The sequence below is a fragment of the Gigantopelta aegis genome, chromosome 6 (assembly GCF_016097555.1).
Source record: "Gigantopelta aegis isolate Gae_Host chromosome 6, Gae_host_genome, whole genome shotgun sequence".
NCBI classification, from domain to species: domain Eukaryota; kingdom Metazoa; phylum Mollusca; class Gastropoda; order Neomphalida; family Peltospiridae; genus Gigantopelta; species Gigantopelta aegis.
In genome coordinates, this window is record NC_054704.1 from 5,826,048 (window position 1) to 5,850,857 (window position 24,810).

The window sequence follows — 24,810 nt, forward strand, 5'->3', positions numbered from 1 at the left end:
CAACCATGTTCTGTAAGGTTAGGTTAATAACGGATGTTGAATTTTGTGTGTATTAACAATTATATATTGGTATCTTAAAAATGAATGGTGAATGGGCTAGGGTTCTGGTTTTAGAAGCATCAATATGCCGTGTCATAAGACCGCCTTGTACATTCTGTAGATACGTAATCCAATGTAAATACGTTAACTCGTTATGCAAATGAAACGTTACGATACCCGTGTAGCATGACTAGTGCTTTCTTCGCGTAGTTTTAGTACACATGACACGACTGAGAGGGTTTTGGTTTTTCATATCAATATTTCTTATATAATATGTGTATTAAAGAGACTGTAACACGTTTCCGACCGACATACTAAATTACTAAAATTACATGTGAAATGCATTTTCTTGTTCAGAATATCAGTGTCTTTCTATACAAAGTGTTTCTGATCGCCATCAGGAATCTTTCTAAAAACCGTGACCAGTGCTGCGTTCAGCCAGACCGAGCTGAAAAAAGTCCGCTAGACTTGTTTGTGCGCTTCACGGTAAACCAAATGACCACGTTGGGAACCATTCCAATATTTATTTCCATGCTCCTATACCACTGGAGTTTCGAGCATTGGGAACCAATCAAATAGTTAGCGAAACGTTTGCTGGTTGAACTTGGGGAAGACTTTACCAAATTTCATACACCCGAAAAGTTAAAAAGTTCGTTTTTATTTAACGACACAACTAGAGCACATTGACTATTTAATCGTCGGCTATTGGATGTCAAACATTTGATAATTTTAACATATAGTCTTAAAGAGAAAAACCGCTACATTTTTCTCATTGGTAGCAAAATATTTTTTATATGCACCATCCCACAGACAGGATAGCACATACCACCACCTCTGATATATCAGTCGTAGTGCACTGGCTGGAACGAGAAATAGCCCAATGGGTCCACCGACAAGAATCGATCCTAGACCGACCACGCATCAAGCGAGCGCTTTACCATTAGGCTACGTCTCCCCCCCCCCCCCCCCCCCATAATACTATTAGGAAGTAAGAAGAAGTTTTGGCTACCACAAACATTAGGATGATCAATAACACATTAAATATACTACAGACATTGATCTACTAAACAAGAAAATATACTTAACTTGTGATTGTAGTTGTTAAAAAGGCTTTTGTTAATCAGAAGCATATTACAAAGGCAGCTGACTTAGGACAGTCCCTTTAACTTATTTTATCATATATGTGTATTAACATGATTTATCATATTCTACATTATCTCTTATGCAAAATGGTGTTACACTATTTCTCAGCATGTTGTCTGTTAATAGATTGAATACTTTTATTATGTAACCGAGATATATATCTTTTTAAATAAAACAAAAAAAAACAGTGGTTTTCAAATACGTGTTTTTACTTATTTGACATTTTCCATACTTTCTGGACATGTATGAGGTTTTGACACCAAAACATACCACAATTAATTACGCTATATGTTTCTATATAGCCTTAGTGGCTATAACATTTTTATTATAATCAGTAGGTCCATGGATCTTGTATGTACCTTTGCCTGTCTGGGGGACGCATATCCTGAAAAGGACAACCCCTGTTGTCCAACTCTTTCTCCCAGGATATTGGTTTAAACAAACACACCCACTATTTTTGCATGGGCCAGAATTACCACAAACAAGTCTTCAATGCAACAAGTTACACTTCATAGCTGTCTGCCATGAAATAATCACAGTCAAACAGCAGACTACATGCGCGACTAATTTCCGGATTTTGGACAACCAAATGGGAAGATAACTGTAATCGGAGGCCTACCGACCACCTCGGCCTGTAAATTGCACTCCCTGCGGACTTACTGTCAGAGTATGGAGTGGATGTGCTGTAGTAATGAAATGGATCCGTCTGAGTGGAGATGGAGGTTAGAAGGTGAAAAACTCATTCTGGTGATGGCAGACAACAGCCCTGCTCCAGAGACACTTATTCAGATGATTCACTGCGACTGTTCGGGAGGGTGCACTACTCAAAAGTGTACCTGCCAAAAGCATGAGATGGAATGCACCAGTGCATGTGGGCATTTCAACTTATATTTTTGCTTATATCCAATTAAGGTTAAAGCACACTGTCATGGGCACACACCTCAGCTATCTGGGCTGTCTGTCCAGGACAGTGGGTTAGTTGTTAGTTGGTTAATGGTTAGTGAGAGAGAAGAGGTTGTAGTGGCCTTACACGTACCCATTGAGCCGTTAAGAACTCGCTCTGGGTTGGAGCTGGTACCGGGCTGTGAACCCTGTACCTACCAGCCTTTTGTCCTATGGCATAACCACTGCGCCACCGAGGCCGGTATGTGGGCATTGCCAAGTTGGCAACTGTGACAATATGACAAATGAGCCATGATAGAAGAGGATGATGAACAAGACTGAGTCTGAGAAGCAATAAGATAGGACATTATGTGTCATGACGTCAGTGCTTATTCCCAGAGTTGTGCCTTGCTTACGTCATTGATGACGTCATGACGCCAGTACAAATGCAATGTTCATTCCAGGAACTACTGTTATTTGAAAAACGTAAATGAAAATTGCATTAATTATAACATCAGGTTTAAAAAAAAACTTCCAATTTGATGGTTATCAATAAGATTGTTTACGTTTTTTTGCTGGCGGCCATCTTGTTTTTTAATGTCATTTTTTAAAGACTTTCCCATGTGTCAAAATTGTCCAAATTTTGATATGTTGTTCTCTACATCGAATAATACAAAAAACGATCGTAAAACATTTTGTTGCAATTTTTTTGAGGTTAGGTGGTATATTGACTCGCTCATCCGTTTTGGCGCACGATATGAGTGGCAGTCCTCCAACAGACGGAGTGGGAACCAGTATATGACTATTATGTTAAACTCTTTTTTGTAGACAAAGCACTTGACAGTGAGTCTATTAAAACGTCTTTTGAAATCGGCCATGTGCAGAGATATGTCAACAGATGATGTCAGAACGAATATTAATGTGTCATAAATTAATGTAATATTTATATTGTTGGAACAAACAAACATATTTGGCTTTGACAGATGTATCCTGGACCCAAGCAATAATATTGGGATATTCCCTGTTCCAGCCAATAGAATTTCGAACAAATATTTTATTTCCTTCATCTGGTCAATGCAATTTCGGGTTTTGTTTTCGCAAATTCCGTGGCAAAGTTACCACAAATTATTACTAAATTTTCCCAAAACGTATCACATAAAACACGATTTTCTTGTCTCTCTTTGTTTTGGCTGCGTGGAGCCACACTAAGTATTAAATAGCACATCCTTTCATTTGGTTTGGGTATTTGTATATACTTATATCCAAGTAAGGTTCAAGCACGCTATCCTGGGCACACACACCTCAGCTACCAGTACAGCGAGTCAGTCGGTGTAGTGGAATTAAACTCATCCACCCAATAACTCGTTAAAACTCGCTCTGGGTGGGAGCCGGTACCGGGATACGAACCCAGTACCTACTAGCATTTAAGTTATGTCCGGGACGGGATTTAGCTCAGTATTGAGCGATAGCCTGAGGTGCTTGCGTCGCAGGATCGAACCACCTCAGTGGATCCGTTCAACTAATTGAGTTTTTTATCCTTACAACCAGTGCACCACAACTGGTCAAAGGCCGTGGTATGTGCTTTTCTGGCTGTGGGAAAGTGCATATAAAATATCCCTTGCTGCATTAGGACAAATGTAGCGGGTTTCCTCTGTTGACTACAAGTCACAATTACCAAATGTTTGACATCCAATAGCCGATGATTAATTAATCAATGTGCTCTAGTGGTGTCGTTAAACAAAACATTTTTTAAACTCATGTATGTTGGCTTAACCACTACACCACCGATGCCGGTTTTGTGTGTTTGTTCAGGGTTGAATACAAGTCAGCCGCAACTATCACATGGGTTACTCTTAAAAAAACAAAAAACAACAAACAAACACAAAACAAAAACAAAACAACGTTTAATGCTTGAAAATTTAAGAAAAGTCAGAAATGAAATATATCGTATACATACACACACACACACACACACACACACACACATACATACACATATATATATATATATATATATATATATATATATATATATATATATATATATATATATATATATATATATATATATTAATTACATCTATAGTCCTCCCCCACCCCCATCACAAAAAAAAGCGAACTAAACTCATTTTGTCAAAAAGTGAATATAACCAGTTTGGTTGTCAGCCTTCAACATGTAGGTATGGCATCACATGCCTTGGTGTTTAATATACCAGTCGTGTAGCATTGTTTGAACGGGGAAAATCATGAAGGAGATTTGACTTTAAAGTTCACTATACCCCAAATGGCGAATTGATATCAACATACTGCACCTCGGGTCGCTTGTCGAATAAAACACATGCATCCCTACGTTCAGAGACAGTAAGCGACGCTAACGTTCCCGAACTATTTGACTGGTTCCCGATGTGGTCGTTCGGTTTAACATAAAGCGCATAAACCAGTCTAGCAATCGATTTTCTGCAAGGTTTCGCCGAACGCAGCCCACGTTAAATGAGAGATATATATAACTGTATTGTTCAATGACTTGACACGGGTTATTCAGTACGTCCAGCTCACAAACGGAACACTTAGGTTCAAATCTAAGTAGATCATGAGGGGGGAAACTATAGCTAGGGAGGAGAGAAGTTTGTTTTGTTTAACACATCACTAGAGCACATTGATTTATTAATCATCAGCACAGATTATTTATTTTAATATTGTGTAACGCGAAATGACGTACATACATTTCATTAATAGCCTGTTATAATTAGGCGTGACCTTTTACTTGAGCTCTCACCGACTATCGTTAATAAATGATTATCACGAAGTATTAACCTTTGTACCAATACTGTACCGGTGTAGATTAACCGCGAACACGTTGCTACTCAAGATTATACAGTACTTAATCACGTGTGAACAATGAGTGTTCAACAACAATGACTGGCCCGTTACCGAAGCCGTTAGATGATTCAGCCACAAAACAACAACAATAGACAAATAGGCTTTTAAAACTATTTCATCATTATGGCGGAGTCTCACAAAGGTCGGGTTGGCTGTCGTTAACTTTGTCTGGCATTTATTATAATTTATTCTGCGATTTAGTGAAAACGCACCAGCCGCTTGACATTTCGGGATTTATTAGTCATGATTATTTGTGTGTGTGAGTCAGTCTCGTCCTTTACGACTTTTCTCTAGTATTTTTTATTTTTTATTGACGCCATTTTGTGATTGACGAACAAAACAACAAGTCCACGAGCAGCGACTAATTTTACGACATTTCTTCCTTGAGTGTGTTGCTCGTATGAGTTAGTCTAGTTGCTACGACTAATTTTACGATATTTATTCGTTATGTTTGATGTTCGCAGGAGTCGGTCTAGTTGCTACGACTTTGGTCTAGTACTCGTTTCGTGGTGTGTTATTCTAAACTGGAATGGGTGTCACGGAATATGCGACCCAGACAGCGGACCCATAGGATCAGTGGATTGCTTGCTTGCTGCGCCGCGTTACGACTCCTACCAGTGGGGAACGTGTCTGAACGATACGTATATAGAACAGGTTTCTAACGGAAAGCATACGTGTCCTGACAGGACCTCTTACTGTTATTATCTCTGTATGAACCAGTTCCATGGCTCGAACGACGCGCGCGTCCACCCAGAATGTGAATGCAGCCCGTGGATGACCCAGACAGAAACACATCTACCCACGGCCGTGCTTAAAGCTCGTACAGCTCAAAGATCCGGTCTTCCCGCGTCCTGTCAGAATCCTGTTGGTGCTGATTGCTCGTGGTACAGAATGTGCTTAGAGAAGACCTTCCAATGTGAAGGGTCACCATATCCTTATGCCATCACCTTTGCCGAAAAGATGTGTCTCAAGTTTGGGAAGTCTTACTCCACTTTCAACTCAAAGGGACAGGTAAATATAAATGAATTGTGTGGATATGAAACCCTGTAAGTTATATGGAAATTTTATTACCATTAAGATAAGGAGTTTCACAATAAAGTTACTGGGATATTTACAAGCAGTGACATAACAGTGCACAAGATATTAGAAGATACCAGAAAGATAGACAACTATAATAATATATGTTAAAATGAAGAGCAAGGCCTTTATAAATTATGAAACAATTGAATCCACGTAACGTCACCGACTTTAGTTCCTTGTGTGTTTACCTTTCCTATTTGGAATTACTACAAAGAAAAGGACAACCAGCCATTACATTAAGAAAAACAAATAATCGCTAGAAGTAGATAGGCAAAGTAACTGTCTAATGTGTTTAATGTGATCGGAATCTGGAGGGGCAAGAAGTGCAGAAAAACTAAATTCTAAAAGGGAGGACAGCCACTCTGTAGCACCACTCTCACTCGAGACGGGTCTATGTGTACCATAGAGACACAAACCGTAAACTAAACAGTTGTCTGTCGCAGACGATCCAAGCAAATCGAAATGTCTTTTGCAGCTGATATTTTAAAACAAAACTTTACAAAACTCTACAAAACTTTTATTTTATATTTGCCGTTATATTTTGCGCAAACTAAGTCACATGTATTCACTATGTCCTTTTTATGGAGGCTTTTTGTGTCCTTGGGTAAAATGGATTCTAAAACATGATCCATAGCAGAAACTGTCGAATGTTGATAGATTTATGGATATGCTTGATGCAAAACCAGATGTTTTGAACCCTTAAAGTTATAATGTTCCTAGCAATGAAGCGTAGCAAGTAACGATGTAACTATGATAGTTGCTTTAATGTTTTGGATTGTATGCTATATTTGTTTTGTTTCTAATTCAAATTTTTAAAATGTCATTTTAACGACAGTATTAAAAATGAACCTATAGTTCATTCCGTACCACCCAGTGTGTTATACCATAACGTGGTAACGATAAACTTCAGGTGAGTGACGCATCAATAATTAAACTATGTCACTGAGGACAATTACTTACAGAAGCAAGCTGTTATCATTATCGTCATCGTGTGGCCATGGTTCATTATCACCATAATATTATCATCAATAATAACCACCATCATCATCATCACCACCATCATCATTATCATCATCATCATCACATCATCACCACCATCATATCATTATTATTCCCATCATCATTATAATCATCATCATCGTCATATTATTATTATTATTATTCCCATCATCATCATCATATTATTATTATTATTATTATTCCTATCATCATCGTCATCATCATCATTATCATCATCATAATCACTATTACCATCTTCATAATCACCATCATCATCATCACATCATCATCACCACTACAACCACCATCGTCATCATTACCACCACCATCATCATCATCACCACCACCACCATTATTATTATTATTATTATTATTATTATTATTACAGAAGTGGATAAACGCAGTAAGAAAGTGTCTGCAGGTAACGCTGGCAACGTTTCTCGGATCAAGGACGACATTATCATGTGAAGAGATCCAAACACGGGCATTCGCTTCACATTCTGCTTGTTACGTCCACCCCAGCCCAGGCGCACCGTCATTTTGTCAGTTGTCCTTTAGAGATTTATGGAAAATCTTTTGGACAGTGAAAAGTGCTATAGCTCAGGCACCAGGATTAATAACAGAAGGATTATTTGAGGTAATAAAAGGGTGTGTCTTTTAACATTAGAACTATGCTTACGATACGTTAGATTAATCAGACAGCAACCAAAGAAAAAAATATGGAGCCCCAACGTGTCTGCTTCCTGGGAACAATCGCACCTGTAGACGTGGTTGTATCAGCGGTATTCCTCAGAACAATAACTCTCAATCAGTACATCAACACAAACATGTTCAATGTGTTGATATTGTAGTACATCAACACAAACATGCTCAATGTGTTGATATTGTAGTCGTTGTGGTAACTATCTTAATAAAACAAAACTGGATATCAAAAACAACAAATACATATTAACCGATCTCTGGGGGAAAATACTGTTTGGTGATTTTGTTTTCAGAACATAATATGTACCCTTCATACACAATCTAGAGTATAATATACACCAATAAACTATATGTCGGTTATACTCAGTCTACATTATACCATAATTATTCATCTTCTAGCCTGGTTTACAACGTCTTCCCAAAGCTACGACTTTTTATAAAATCCAGTTGATCTTTCGCTGACAATTCCTCAAACTGCTGACAGCTTTACATTTACCATTTCTGTTGTGATTGGTGGAACGAAAGATCATCTGGACACAAAATAACTTCGGCGACAACGATGGCGAACCAAACAGTCAGAATGGATCCGTCTCCAGTCCTATATGACATTATTTTCTAGACTCGGGGCTTTGATAAGACAGTAAGATCTCACATTAGTCAGAGTGGATCCGTCTCCAGGCCTATATTACATTATTTTCTAGACTCGGGGCTTTGATAAGACAGTAAGATCTCACATTAGTCAGAGTGGATCCGTCTCCAGGCCTATATTACATTATTTTCTAGACACAGGGCTTTGATAAGACAGTAAGATCTCACATTAGTCAGCGTGGATCCGTCACCAGGCCTATATTACATTATTTTCTAGACCCGGGGCTTTGATAACCTTCCGTCCATACAAATAACATGTAGTTTGAGTGTGGAGATTGGACTAAAGCCTCGAGTCTGGATTTAAATGTTTTATGAGCATCACTCCAGAATGCCCTCGCGATGCTTCAAAATGTATCATCACTAGTCTTTACCCACGTGGGTGTTCTGGTAATACACAGATTACAGACGTGGGTACTGCATGGCATTTATTATGCTCCCCTTGAACAGTGTCCCAAACATAATTTACTCATTTGGTAATTAAACAATTCCCTTTTGCGAGTGTAAATATATAGCAGTACACACACTTAAGACTCTTTATATTACAAAAAAGAGAGAAAAAAACGTACACAACTACATACGAGATTAATTATTTATTTGTTTGTTTAATGTTATTTTTAAACGCACATATATATCTTTGTTATTGAAATTGTACAGTTAAATAATAATGGCAATAACATGGTAATTGTGAATAGTTGTGTACTGTATTTCTGTATGTGTTTGTCGGTCTGTATGTATGTACGTACGTACGTATGCCCGTATGTCTGTATGTGCCTATCTGTCTGTATGCACGTACATATGCAATGCATGCATGCATGTAAGCATGTATGTATGTATGTATGTATGTATGTATGTATGTATGCATGTATGTATTGATGTATGAATATCTATATATTGTATGTATGTCGGGTTTAACGTTTACATACGTAGATATCAACGCACTGGCGCAGGGAATAATTAAATCCTTTCTGACCTCACACATTGTCTCATGCCGCTGCTGGGACTCGAACCTGTGGCATCTAATCGCCCGCAACTTCCAGACTTGCCACTTATCGAGCCATTCATACAAAGGATGCTCTTTAACTCAACCACATGCATGGGGCCTACAAGCTACGCGGTCGATCGCGCTTATGTGCATGAAACAGTGGGCAGACCAGGCACTGACTTGTAGGTATGCATGTATTGATGTATGAATATCTATATGTTGTATGTATGTATTATAAGTATATGTATGTATTTTTGTGCGTACATTCGTATATGTATGTATGAATCTTTCTTCGCGGGTGCATGTGTGTGAAATTACCTTAAAATACGTTACCTGGTCTTCATTTTATATTTAAACTCGCCAGTTGTGTGATTACTTTACTTGAATAAAAGGTTTTAATATAAAATATTCAAACTGACTAATCATGTTTAGTATTACTGTAAGTCATATTATTCGACAAACTGAAGAAGACGTTGATCTTTGGCGGAACGTAGCCCAGTGATAAAGCGCTCGCTTGGTGTGAGGTCGGTCTGGGATCGATCCCCGTCGGTGCTCCCATTGGGCTATTTCTCGTCCCAGCCAGTGTACCGCGACTGGTGTACCAAAGTGCGTGGTATGTAATATCCTCTCTGTGGGATGGTGCATATAAAAGATTCCTTGCTACTAATAGACAAATGTAGCGGGTTTCCTCTACTTAAGACTGTCCGAATTATCAATGTTTTACCATCAGGGGATTGAGAGATTTTTTGCAGATGATCGATGATTGGATGAGAGACCGTGGTTGGGTTGAGTTCCTCGTTCATGCCAAAGTATACACATATCAGACATACACATATCAGACATGCACATATCACATGCACATATCAGACATACACATATCGGATATGCACATATCGGACATGCACATGCACATATCGGACATGCACATATCGGACATGCACATATCAGACATGTACATATCAGACATACAAACAAGCGTTTACTTTTTGCTAAATAATGTATAGAACAATACATATATGACTTATGCATCTTACTTAACAATACATAGATGACTTATACATCTTACTTAACAATACATAAATCACTTATACATCTTACTTAACAATACATAAATCACTTATGCATCTTACTTAACAATACATAAATGACTTATACATCTTACTTAACAATACATAAATGATTTATACATCTTACTTAACAATACATATATATCATAAATGATCAGCCAGAAAGTACTGACAGTTGGTGTGCACTGCAGAATGAAGCAAGTGGCCAGTTTTTGTCCGGAACGTCTTATCCCTTCATATATACGATCACTACTTGAAGCTAAGGTCTCACTATACAGATGTCATCTTCCATTAAAACCCATGTTAAATTGCCCAAATTCAAACGAAGACTGCCAATAGAACGGGTTCTCGTTGGCACTAACAACATACACCATTGCGAACATACATTATATAAGCATTTATTCTCACTCCAAAATTGAGAACATTTTCGTCTCAGTTTTTTGCTATATGACCGCATCTGGCTGTAGTACCGGTCTGAACAGGTGGTTCATTAACCGATTCACTCCGGCTGTCTCTTGCGCTGTACACCCATGTCCCAAAAGGTCAATGCACAATATTACAAAATAACATGGGTAAAATACAGCCAGAAGGCTTACCATTAAACATACACATTGTTTTAATTCTTCATCATTTCCTAGAAGTGAACCATAACATGTGTCTCAATTAGGAACTGTGAACTCTCACCCGGAAGTGATCTGTGTAGTGAGACCTAACTCCCCTCTCTCTGTAGAGAGTGTATACCACCAAATCAAATCATATAGACGACAATAGTAACATATGTGGCTAAACATATGCAGCGTATCGATCGACACATACACCACATATATAAATACTACCACCCTCACTCTTAAAGCAAATCAGAAAACAAACCAGATGAAATTGGGGGTTAAGCTGCTCATTTCAGAGATAACGGGTAGAGTCTATGACTACCCTAGTTCCGCACAAAAGTTGAGTATTTTTTTGACAGGTACCCTATACATGCTTCAAGCAAAAGGCTACTTGACACAGTGGCACTAGATGAAATGGCATATATTTGTTTATGCCAGATGAAACTATTTTTTTTGTTACAACAAACACACTAACATTTATCACCTTTGACAGGACTTGTGATATTAACTGCTCTATCAAAGTTACCTCGAACTTTGAGCAGCCGGATGTTATCTGGTGTAGTACAAACCTAGAATGTCAACTGATACGGCCACAGACCGCAATTAATTTCGCTATATGTTTCTATATAGCCTTAGTGGCTATAACATTTTTATTAATATCAGCAGGCCCGTGGGGTTTTGTAAGTACCTTTGCCTGCCTGGGGGACACATACCCTGAAAAGGACAACTCTTGTTGTCCAGCTCTTTCGCACAGGATATTGGTTTAAACAAACACACCCTCTAAACCTGGCCGGAGCACACCCATTTTGCACAAAACACATTACTTTTACATGGGCCGGAATTACCACAAACAAGTCTTCATTATTAACAAGTTACACATGTTTACAAACTACATGATCTCCACTGTCAGCTTCAGTCAAATAGTTGCCACTTCATAGCAGTATGCCATGAAATAATCACAGTCAAACAGCAGACTACTTGCTCGGACACATTTCCAAATGGGACGATAACTGTAATCTGAGGCCTATCATACTTGCTCCATGTTGCATCACTTTTGGATCATTCCCATTATTCACGGGGTACGGAGGCTACCAGGTGATGTGCGAGCTATAGCTAGGTTCTGCTAGTTTCATCCTGATATAACTAATTGATTTTGCAAAGGAAAGTTCACTGTTCAGACCAGGCACATGAACACAATACTGTAGTTAAGGGAAATGGTTTTTACAAGACCAGACCTTCTCCGGTGTTGGACAGTTACTGGACACAAACTTGGTCGGATGTTATCTACGTTTGAACTAAGCATGGACTACCAAACGGATGTCCACGAGACACACCTTTATTATGCAACCATGCTTCCTATTGACCTGAGAACCCCTACCTGATAATTCGAAGCGTTATCATGTCACTAGGAAATGATTTGGGCGCATGACGAATGTTTGCTCAATTTTCAGGTAGATCATTTTCTCATTTTTCAAACATCCATTTACAGCAATAATTGTTGAACTGCATAAACAAATATAACATTTACACTTCCTGTAACACCAAATTACCTCTTATTTTTCAATTCTCAATTATTCGCTTCAATTTGGAACTAGCCAGCGTTTTTAATTAAACATTTTGAACCAAAAGAAGCAACTCGCTTCCTGCAAAGAATGTTTACATTGGGAACAGCGTCTGACTTCACAGTCACTAGCATTCAATGATGTAGATCGTCTTCAGGTCACACATAAACTTGAGTTTATTTTCACAGAAAAGGGTACAAAAATTATAACGTGACACAATAGACTTTGAAATATAATCAAAATATTTTATTTAAAATTTTGAAACATATAACTTTTAGGCTGTCTATGCCATTCCCAAGATGGTTTTTGACACCTGCTATTGTCCGACTTCCGGAAGTAGTTTCTACACGATAAAACTAATAGTTTCTATACCGCTTTTACAAAAATATAACTTGAAAGGGTTTGCATGATAAAAAAAACAAAAAACATATCAGGTTATTACGTTAAGCTCGCTTGTTACACCGTTATCTAAACCTCGCCAAACAACCACGATATCAAAACGTAGTAACCTGATATTCTATATTTATGAACAGTTAAAATCCAAAACGTGATGCTATTATATATCCCTGCCCACGAGATTGCCACCTTATGCCTTCAGACAGGACTGTGACACTGTATCGTAATGTTCAAACAAACCAACCACAAAACAAAAACGCAACCCCCACCAAAAAAAAAAAATAATAATAATAATAATAATAACCCCAAAACCCCAGAAAAAAAGCGATGCACCCTTTGCATTCCCACTGCCCTTTTTAGGCGCATGTGTGGGAATTGGGTTTCGTGAATCATAACCTCCGGCTGCTGAAGCAATTTTCTCTTGGTGTAATGTGTTTTCCGGGAAGCATGACTCGACCCCTCTAGAAACTTCGCTCGCCATAATCTCGACCCCTTGCTGCATAAATATCTGCACACGCGCCTGTTTAGGGGGGTTTTCTGGTGAGATATGTAACACTAACAAAGCAGTTACATCCACTACACCCAATTTTTCACCCAAATGCCAGAAAATTACATTTGGTAAATGCTTTATACATTTTCAATTACCCCCTATCCCAGCTACTGCAAAGTACGCTTCGCCCTCAAGCTTATCGCCAGAACTAACCTGACTGAACTCAAGCTTATCGCCAGAACTAACCTGATTGAACTCAAGCTTATCGCCAGAACTAACCTGACTGAACTCAAGCTTATCGCCAGAACTAACCTGACTGCACAGAAATTGGAGATCATCAAATATTAATGATGATAATAATAATAACAACAATAAAAAATATATTCGAGACTGTGATAATAACTTTAAGCACTGGCGTAGGAAGTGTGTGTGTGGGGGGGGGGGGTGCGGGGATGGGGGGGTGGGGGTGGTCAAGGGCCCCCACTTTGTAGCAGCGAACAACCTTTCACACCTGACCTGACCTGACCTTTTCACACATTTGATTTGGAACGCGTTTTTGTTTTTCTAACACGAAAATTTTATTCTAGTGAATTGAATTGTATGGATGGAATATTCTTTTGGATATCGTTTTCATATGTAAAATGTGGTGTTTAGTGTTTGGATGTATCAAAGCAGCAGTTTTTCTGAACTTTAAATAAACTGACAATCACAGGGTTTGCATGGAAGCGGTTCTTAAACCGAACCCCTGGGTAATGGAAACGACCATCACGGTGGGATAGGATCTGCAGTGACCACTTCACCCCTGGGTAATGGAAACGACCATCACGGTGGGATAGGATCTGCAGTGACCACTTCACCCCTGGGTATTACGACAATTATTTAAGGTGGTCAATAAGTATGACACCCATTTTTTTAATTTTCACAGATACAACAAATATAACCCACAAAAATGCCTCTTTGTAAAGTTACGGTACTGACTACATTTTACAGAAATGACACTATTTAATTAAAATGCATAGCTATATGCAATGTTTCATGGTGCCATAACCAACACGCCATTCCGTTTTACATAGTTATATTGTCATTTAACTGCCAAATTCACATAATCCATTGCGAATCTGTGTTACTGTACTGATGTTAATTAAACGTACCAATTCCACCTTTAGGAGCAAATTAACCAAAACTTTGTAATCACGCAAGCGATTTGTCAGCGGTGCTCGTAAAGTAGTGGTAATGACAACTTTCAAATGATCACACAATAACTTTATTTAAATCACCATAGCTTATATTAATTTTGCGTGTATTAACGTCGTGTTACGGTACTGACATGAAACTTGGCGACAGAGTAACATTTGCCTCCAAAATATTTTAGCAATGAAATTGATGTTTATATGCTGTAATATGGAAAAAAAATATATCAAAAACTTATTTATTTGTTAATTATTCACCCATATCGATGATAGTCCTGACAATATATCGCGTCCCCCTATACTGGCGACATGCTGATTTTCCTGACAAAATCATAATCTGCGAACTTGAGAAACAATATCTTGCGTAAAATAATGACTTAATATTTTAAGTTACTATTTATTTACAAATCATGAGAATCTTGTGAGTATTAGATTGTAAAAATTAGCTCCTAAAGGCTGGCGACATCAATATGGGACTTTATCTGATAATGACCCACGTACATTACAGTTAAAACTCAAAATATAAACACACGTTAAAAATAAGCATACTGCTGAACCTACACAACATAAATTTGAAAAATACTTGGTTACTTATCCCATTATTAAAATGATCACACTTTTATTGTTTATTAAAAATGGGAGATAATCGTGCTGAGTCTAAAACTCGTTTTTTGTTAGATAGTGAAACGATAAAAGAGCTAAGTTTCCCAGTGTTTGACCGAAAAAAGTTAAATCAAAAACTAAAAGGTTACGCCCCGGTCACACTCTCAAGGATCAGGACGTCGAGTTAGCCACGGATACGTGACAATCCGTTGTGGTCCGTTTTAGATCCGTTCCACAAATAACTATTCCACATGGAGTATATGTATGGTCTGAAATCGTCCAACCGATTCAATGCACATTTTTAACCAACTTTTTTCGATGACAGAGTATTGTATCCATTATCAAGAGACAGAAAAAGGGAATGGTAAGAACTGACTCCACATTATTTACCAAAACAAGTCGTTAGTTCCGACTTACCCATTTATTACAGCCAGGTTGGCATTGAAGATTTGGGCTATATGATGCAATATTACATTCTATATAGTTTTAAAATATATCGGTGAACCCTTAAGACATAGCTATCATCCGCCAAAATATTATTTTAAATGATGTTTTACATAATGTTACTTTTGAAATGGATTGAACACCCTCTAAATTTAAGTAATGTTTCTGTTACCCCACCCCCTCACAGAGATCCGCGCCTGACCAAATACATTGCGTAATTTGTGGTTATTTCGACATTCGTTAAGAGAAGAGAAAACACTGAGCCCAGTGGTAAAGCGCTCGTCTGATAAGCGGTTTCATATCGATCCCCGTCGGTGGGCTCATGGGGTTAGTTCTGATAAGCACTCGTCTGATAAGCGGTTTGATATCGATCCCCGTCGGTGGGCTCATGGGGTTAGTTCTGATAAGCGCTCGTCTCATAAGCGGTTTGATATCGATCCCCGTCGGTGCGCTCATGGGGTTAGTTCTGATAAGCGCTCGTCTGATAAGCGGTTTGATATCGATCCCCGTCGGTGCGCTCATGGGGTTAGATCTGATAAGCGCTCGTCTGATAAGCGGTTTGATATCGATCCCCGTCGGTGGGCTCATGGGGTTAGTTCTGATAAGCACTCGTCTCATAAGCGGTTTGATATCGATCCCCGTCGGTGGGCTCATGGGGTTAGTTCTGATAAGCGCTCGTCTCATAAGCGGTTTGATATCGATCCCCGTCGGTGCGCTCATGGGGTTAGTTCTGATAAGCGCTCGTCTGATAAGCGGTTTGATATCGATCCCCGTCGGTGGGCTCATGGGGTTAGTTCTGATAAGCGCTCGTCTGATAAGCGGTTTGATATCGATCCCCGTCGGTGGGCTCATGGGGTTAGTTCTGGTAAGCGCTAGTCTGATAAGCGGTTTGATATCGATCCCCGTCGGTGGGCTCATGGGGTTAGTTCTGATAAGCACTCGTCTCATAAGCGGTTTGATATCGATCCCCGTCGGTGGGCTCATGGGGTTAGTTCTGATAAGCGCTCGTCTCATAAGCGGTTTGATATCGATCCCCGTCGGTGCGCTCATGGGGTTAGTTCTGATAAGCGCTCGTCTGATAAGCGGTTTGATATCGATCCCCGTCGGTGGGCTCATGGGGTTAGTTCTGATAAGCGCTCGTCTGATAAGCGGTTTGATATCGATCCCCGTCGGTGGGCTCATGGGGTTAGTTCTGGTAAGCGCTAGTCTGATAAGCGGTTTGATATCGATCCCCGTCGGTGGGCTCATGGGGTTAGTTCTGATAAGCGCTCGTCTGATAAGCTGTTTGATATCGATCCCCGTCGGTGCGCTCATGGGGTTAGTTCTGATAAGCGCTCGTCTGATAAGCGGTTTGATATAGATCCCCGTCGGTGCGCTCATGGGGTTAGTTCTGATAAGCGCTCGTCTGATAAGCGGTTTGATATCGATCCCCGTCGGTGGGCTCATGGGGTTAGCTCTGATAAGCGCTCGTCTGATAAGCGGTTTGATATCGATCCCCGTCGGTGGGCTCATGGGGTTAGTTCTGATAAGCGCGCGTCTGATAAGCGGTTTGATATCGATCCCCGTCGGTGGGCTCATGGGGTTAGTTCTGATAAGCGCGCGTCTGATAAGCGGTTTGATATCGATCCCCGTCGGTGGGCTCATGGGGTTAGTTCTGATAAGCACTCGTCTGATAAGCGGTTTGATATCGATCCCCGTCGGTGGGCTCATGGGGTTAGTTCTGATAAGCGCTCGTCTGATAAGCGGTTTGATATCGATCCCCGTCGGTGGGCTCATGGGGTTAGTTCTAATAAGCGCTCGTCTGATAAGCGGTTTGTTATCGATCCCCGTCGGTGGGCTCATGGGGTTAGTTCTGATAAGCGCTCGTCTCATGGGGTTAGTTCTGGTAAGTGCTCGTCTGATAAGCGGTTTGATATCGATCCCCGTCGGTGGGCTCATGGGGTTAGTTCTGATAAGCGCTCGTCTCATGGGGTTAGTTCTGGTAAGTGCTCGTCTGATAAGCGGTTTGATATCGATCCCCGTCGGTGGGCTCATGGGGTTAGTTCTGATAAGCACTTGTCTGATAAGCGGTTTGATATCGATCCCCGTCGGTGGGCTCATGGGGTTTGTTCTGCTTCCAGCCAGTGGTAGAGCGCTCGTCTGATAAGCGGTTTGATATCGATCCCCGTCGGTGGGCTCATGGGGTTAGTTCTGATAAGCACTCGTCTGATAAGCGGTTTGATATCGATTCCCGTCGGTGGGCTCATGGGGTTAGTTCTGATAAGCGCTCCTCTGATAAGCGGTTTGATATCGATCCCCGTCGGTGGGCTCATGGGGTTAGTTCTGATAAGCGCTCGTCTGATAAGCGGTTTGATATCGATCCCCGTCGGTGGGCTCATGGGGTTAGTTCTGATAAGCACTCGTCTGATAAGCGGTTTGTTATCGATCCCCGTCGGTGGGTCTCATGGGGTTTGTTCTGCTTCCAGCCAGTGGTAAAGCGCTCGTCTGATAAGCGGTTTGATATCGATCCCCGTCGGTGGGCTCATGGGGTTAGTTCTGATAAGCGCTCGTCTGATAAGCGGTTTGATATCGATCCCCGTCGGTGGGCTCATGGGGTTAGTCCTGGTAAGCGCTCGTCTGATAAGCGGTTTAATATCGATCCCCGTCGGTGCGCTCATGGGGTTAGTTCTGGTAAGCGCTCGTCTGAAAAGCGGTTTGATATCGATCCCCGTCGGCGGGCTCATGGGGTTTGTTCTACATCCAGGCAGTGATTCACAACTGGTATAACAAAGGTCGTGGTATGCACTATCCTATTTGTGGAATTGTGCATATAAAATATCCCTTGCTACTGAAGACTAGCCCATGAATTGACTGACAACAGTTGGTTTCCTCTAGTTATGTGTGTGGTCCTTAACACTCTCAAGGCTGAGTTGATTCTGTCATCAGGCAAAATCTAATTTGGGGGCAAATATTATTAAATAGATGAAACCAAGTTGAATAGGTCAAGATACCCCTCAATACAAAAGTGTGGGTTGTTGAAGTAAAAATTACGTGGCATGCCATATTTCAATGTTTTTCAGGAGCTCGATCACAAAAACAGTATGCATCAACAAACATATTTAATATAATATGTTATATATAGTTATATATATTATATATAGTTACTTAGCCAAACAAGTTTAGCAATTTGGTTAATGTGCTTAAATCAGAGAAAACTCGTGACTTGCAAAGTGATTTCAGACAATGCATTTAACTGATGCATCATTTGTCAGGATACGTAAGTGAATATTTTCAATACAAAATGAAATATGTAACTATCAAGTAATTGAATGTTGGTTGAGGGTCAATGCACGAAGATGTAAATATTGACAGTAACGTATCTTCTTGGATAAAACAATTAGTTGTTACTTGTAGTATGTGCTGTTCATTGATTGTATCACACTGTCTATACATACAGAGCAACATGTGGTTCAGCATATGACCGAGAACCTTCATAATTGAATTGTTCCACAGTAGCTGCTAACGATTCCCACTCTGATACCAAATGATCACAGTGATCTAAGTGCTGTTTACAGGCCAAGCCATTTTGAAATTCTGGTAATATGATATAAAGTAATTCCTCTGAAGTCAGCTCAAGAGACGCAGCCTGTGAGTTTTTATCTGATTTAGTTTTAGAATCATATATATCATGTTACTGGGTCTATATGTTTAAGTCTGAATCATAGTCATCAAAACTGTCCAGATAAAATCATATACTGTATATTTGCTAGTCATTTGACATAATTAACATTACTGAGTGACAAGTATAATACGTATCAAACTAATGACATTATTGTTTTTTAATATTTTGTATCAAAATACATTTTATTACCTAGTATATTTACTACGGTTATTCAGTAGTGGAACCAGGGGTGGGTTTGGGGTGGTGGTTAAACGTGCTAGAGCTGCCAAGTAAAAGGCCGCTTAATGAAATATGTATGTCTGGAAGCACGTATCGATGCTGTAAACACCTTTCTCAGTATTCAAGATGATGTTCTGTTATTTATGCAACGACGTGTCCATAAGCTAGTATTGTTTGCGTATACCCATGTGGCACTGGCATGGGTGCGTTGATATTTCGAAATAATATGTACTTCATGACATATGTTACAAATGTGCAACACAATTTTCAGATACCAATTAAAACCTTTGATATACAATAATGGTCATATTTTTGTTGTAGTTTAAGGATAGGTTTTTCCTATGTATGTGTAACATAAAATTAGTTACATGTAAAAATTAATAACATGGTTTTATTTTCCAGTTCTGCAATTCTGAAACAATTTTTCAGTGATACTCGGAGAACCCCTTACTGTTATATATCTGAATAAATTTTCACAGTATCGAAACAATGTTCCACTCTAGCCTACTGACACTCAACTTTATATGTAATATTAAAAAAATTAATGCAGGCTACTTAATGTGTTGTTACAAGTTTACAAGACCAGCCTTGAGAGGTTTCAAACGGTGGCTTTGAATCAAACTGCGAACGTTGTAGGATACGCATAATGTTGCAATATTGCTGCCGACAAATGGAGAAACTTGGTCATTCATTTTTACATTGTTTTGATGAAGAGAAGAAAAAGATCAAAGTATACCTCATTAAAATCTGGTACAAGCTTAATGCGAAACCGCTATATTTTTCTTTTAAATGATTTGAAAGCGTATTTTGAGAGTCTAGTTTTAGCTCAGTCGGTAGAACCATTGTCTGGGTTGCTTAGTTGTAGGGTCGAAACACTTCTCTTTTAGTTACTTCCCAACCAGTACCCCACGAAATGTATATCAAAGGCCGTGGTGTGTGCTATCCATTTGTAGGAAAGTGCATAACATAAAATACCTCTTTCTGTAAATGGAAATAATATCTACTTTCGAGTTTCCTTTCTAAACATCCAATAGCCGATAATTAATAAATCCGTGTGCTCTAGTGGTGTCGTTAAAGAAAGCAATAAGAAAACAAACGGTGATACATTATTTTTGTTATTTGAGTACAAATGATATTACGTAATGATTTAGTTACAGGCAATAAATTATGCGAATGTTACAGACTGTTACTACAGTAATGGACCTTTAGTTGATGAGCCGTGGATTTATTAATTGAAAAATATGTCGTCATTTTTCGTCATTTGTCCTCAGGCTATCGCAAATGGATTGGAGAAAACGTGAGGGGATAAAATCTCGCCGTTAAACGTGATTAATGAGAACTGAATACCGGAAGTTGGTGCTCTTAACTTAAGTTATTGTGAAAATGAAACTAGAAAAGGCTATTACATTAAGAGAAGCGAGTGCCTCTCAGCAGTGGGTTGGATTACAAGAGACACGTATCGAGATATTACATCTCGTATAGATGGGGAATACGTGTGGCTTGAACGAGAAACACAGATCTCAGTCTGTGTTACACCATTTGATGTAGAATCGGCCGAGTTTCTGCGCATTTTCATCTTCCAGGAAAATGGTAATTGAATTGGGCTATTATATTTGTTTGGATTAAAAATGAAAGCAGCCATATTGACTTATCATTTTGTTTTTGTTGCGTGTAGGACAAAGGGAACAGAACAGTTTATTCTATAAATAAGCGATATCTTACCTGAATTCATGAATAATCGAGGCACAATATAAAAATTCTGAAAGCATTTTACGTATGTTTCAAATGCAAGCGCCGTGATTAGGAGGAAACAATATGAAGAAAAATTAATTCGATAAATATATTGTCAAAATATGGGCCTAAAATATGCACATTTCAAGTCACGCAATACCACCTTGGAAAAGTCGGGCTATACCACCTTGGAAAAGATAAAGGTTTATCTGACACTGGCACTGGGCTTAAATTAAGGAGTTAAAAAACCAATATTATACTACAATAAAGACAAAAGGAGCAAGTCAGAATACCAACGGAATACCTATTAATTATCGTTCCTTGACAATCTTCTCACACACAATGGATGTTTCAATTTCAGTGGAGGGGACAGTTATTAATTCAACTTTTAATTGAGAAGGGGCAATGGATAAATGTATTCTAGCCACCTCAGTTTTGTAGTTGAGGAAAGGGTAGATTGGAGTTTTTCCGACTGTTCGAGTTAGGCTATTTTAAGGGATTATGACGTTTACTTAATGCGCAATTTCTGCATAAATTAGCTACAGTTTCGTGGTGAAGCTAGTGCCAGCGCATTACAATGTTCATATTATCGAGCTATTTAACTATGTAAACATTATATAAAATATCGATTAACTTGAAGTTGTCTTTTGCATATTATTTTATCACAGTTAAATGTAAAGTTAACGAAATATGGCATTTGCAACTATGATAATGCATCTTTAACTATAGAACATTTTAATATTTCTTGATACAAAATTTCTATCTTTTAGTAGTTTAATAGTAAATACAATATCATTCTGTGTAACCTATGGGAGATTCTAACTAGAAAATATCATTTAAGCTCATGGGCTTAAGTACGGAGAATCCCGATACAGTGGAGAATCATCATATTAAATCTGCTCTTTCGTAGATTTACGAAAACACATTGGACGGTACAATAACAATGTTTACGGTACTGTTACAAGTGAATACCATTTTTATTTATAATCAAGTATCTACGAAAACATATTGGACGGTACAATAACAATGTTTACTGTTACAAGTGAATACCATTTTTATTTATAATCAAGTATCTACGAAAACACATTGGGCGGTACAATAACAATGTTTACTGTTACAAGTGAATACCATTTTTATTTATAATCAAGTATCTACGAAAACACATTGGACGGTACAATAACAATGTTTACTGTTACAAGTGAATACCATTTTTATTTATAATAAAGTATTTACGAAAACATATTGGACGGTACAATAACAATGTTTACTGTTACAAGTGAATACCATTTTTATTTATAATCAAGTATTTTCAATAACAACAAAAAGACCACTATGTAGTCCGTCATACTGTTTTGATCACATTGTATACCTTAGTAAACTGCTAATAAATCATGCTTATAATTTCATAGTGACCTGTCAGTACCGTCCAAGGATGTACTACATGTCGCGGAAAGAACATCTAACGTGTACATTATGTGGAGAATGGGTGCCAATCAAATATCATACTGATGTACTGTAATATGGACGTGACGTCATTCTATTGTGTGGTTACCTCAGTAACAGACGGCTATTCTCAGCGTACTAAATGTTAACATCATGCTGGGTGTTTCACTTCAGATCTGTATTCTTGGCATAGTCGGGCAGATGTATTTATCTTCGCGCTGTCTATGTTGGCCATAATCGTGCTAAATTTTGATAAAGCCGTCTAGAGAATACTTGAAACAAGAAGAAGTCAATCAACGTTTATTTATAGGCACCAAAGAAATAAAGCATTTGGGAGGGATGGTGGTCGGGGGAGGGGGGGGGGCAGTCACGTTAAAGGGTAAATCTCTCAAGTTTATGGTGCAGTTGGAATTCCTCAAGAGAAGGTGTATTTATGTAGTGAAAAATGTACGAGAAAATGTAGATTGGTGAAAAATAATTCATGAGCCCCGTTGATAAAAGCTTAATAATATAATTCAGCATGATCAAGTTATTATAATTCAGCATGAACAAGTTATTATAATTAGAAACTGATACTCGCTTTCAAAAACAACATGTAACTGGGTGTTTACAGCATTACAAAAACTGATTATTATAATGTATTTTTTATTAATCGACTCACAAAAAAATGACATTTATGGCAATAGCGCGAGATACAGGTTTTAAGTTACTGTACAATTAAAACGTCTAACACATGTAGAGAACAAACGGTCACTGTCGGCAATATACTGCACCGGCCTCGGTGGTGTCATGGTTAAGCCATCGGCCTCAAGGCTGGTAGGTACTGGATTCTCACCCCTGTACTGGCTCCCACCCAGATAGAGTTCAACAACTCAATGTGGAGGTGTCAGATCACTACACCGAGTTGTCTCTTACTACCCACTAACAATTAGCAACTACCCACTGTCCTGGATAGATAGCCCAGATAGGTGTGTGCCCAGGACAGCGTACTTAAACCTTAATTGGATATAAGCACGAAAATAAATACAGTTGAATGAATTTATCCTGCGAAGGTTAGAATGACCTGAGCCACTATCTGAAAATAGTAACCGGTTATTTTACTCATTCTGCAATCCGATACAAGACCACAAATAAATGAAATGAATCTTTTAATTTCACAACTTTGCCTGTTTTTAGTGTTGTACGTTCACGCCTACAATATCTATAAGCCATAACAAAATAATTCTTAAATAACAATAATATTTCAATTGTTTTTCTAAATCGAAGCCCTTACCTGGAACTACAATAATAAGTAACATTGAACACTGCATTTTATTTATTTCGGGGGGGGGGGGGGGGGGGGGGGGCTGATCGTAGTGTAAAAGAAGTTTGGTCCCGAAATTTTTTTTTTGGGTAAGTGACCGAAAATATAGAAATGTATCTAGTCATCACATCTTGCCAATTTATGAAATAAAATATAAATGCCATAAATTGTTAAGTTTTACAAAACTTCACTAAGAGACAATACATACATACAGTTTATCTACATGAGTAAACCATGAAATATATGCAGCTGTTATGATGAAAATATGCAGTACCTTTGTTCATACATGTCTGTTTAACAAACAGTAGAATAATCCGTAATTAACAACAAAATGTACACGCATGTTGAAAAAGTAAACCTTAAAACATCTATATCGCTAAGTCCTCTCTGTAATTGGCGGGCGTTTCCGCGCTGTCAAGGCAATGACATGCAGTTGTGTTATTCAAATACTGATCACACGAAAACCGTGTCTGCATTGCAGGTCAGTCATTTCTTCCGTATTCATTAAGACAGGACAGCTGGCAAATAGGCATGTGGGTGAGAAGACAGTCTAGAGGACTGCCATATTTGAGCAGATAGGAGAGTGGGCTGGCAGATAGGCGAGTGAGAAAAGAGATAGACGAGTGGGCTGGCAGATAGGCGAGTGGGCTGGTAGATAGGCGACTGGGCTGGCAGATAGGCGAGTGAGAAAAAAGATAGGCCAGTGGGCTGGCAGATATGCGAGTGGGCTGCTAGATA

At 38.9% G+C, this 24,810-nt stretch overlaps 1 protein-coding gene across 1 annotated transcript; it reads left to right on the forward strand.

The window, feature by feature from the left end:
• The first annotated feature begins 5,063 nt into the window (after nucleotides 1–5,063).
• LOC121375428 lies at nucleotides 5,064–9,761 on the forward strand. The gene is made up of 2 exons (XM_041502876.1): nucleotides 5,064–5,955; nucleotides 7,412–9,761. Exons 1-2 carry the CDS (start codon nucleotides 5,392–5,394, stop codon nucleotides 7,682–7,684), a joined length of 837 nt encoding a protein of 278 aa, XP_041358810.1. The 5' UTR covers nucleotides 5,064–5,391; the 3' UTR covers nucleotides 7,685–9,761.
• The last annotated feature ends 15,049 nt before the right edge of the window (nucleotides 9,762–24,810 follow it).

Bases quoted from the DNA above. Each gene is read 5' to 3' on its own strand.
- LOC121375428 (XM_041502876.1), top strand. From the start codon at position 5,392: ATGTTTGATGTTCGCAGGAGTCGGTCTAGTTGCTACGACTTTGGTCTA. The intron at 5,956-7,411 runs GTAAATATAAAT...TTATTATTACAG, and splicing joins CTTTCAACTCAAAGGGACAG to AAGTGGATAAACGCAGTAAG.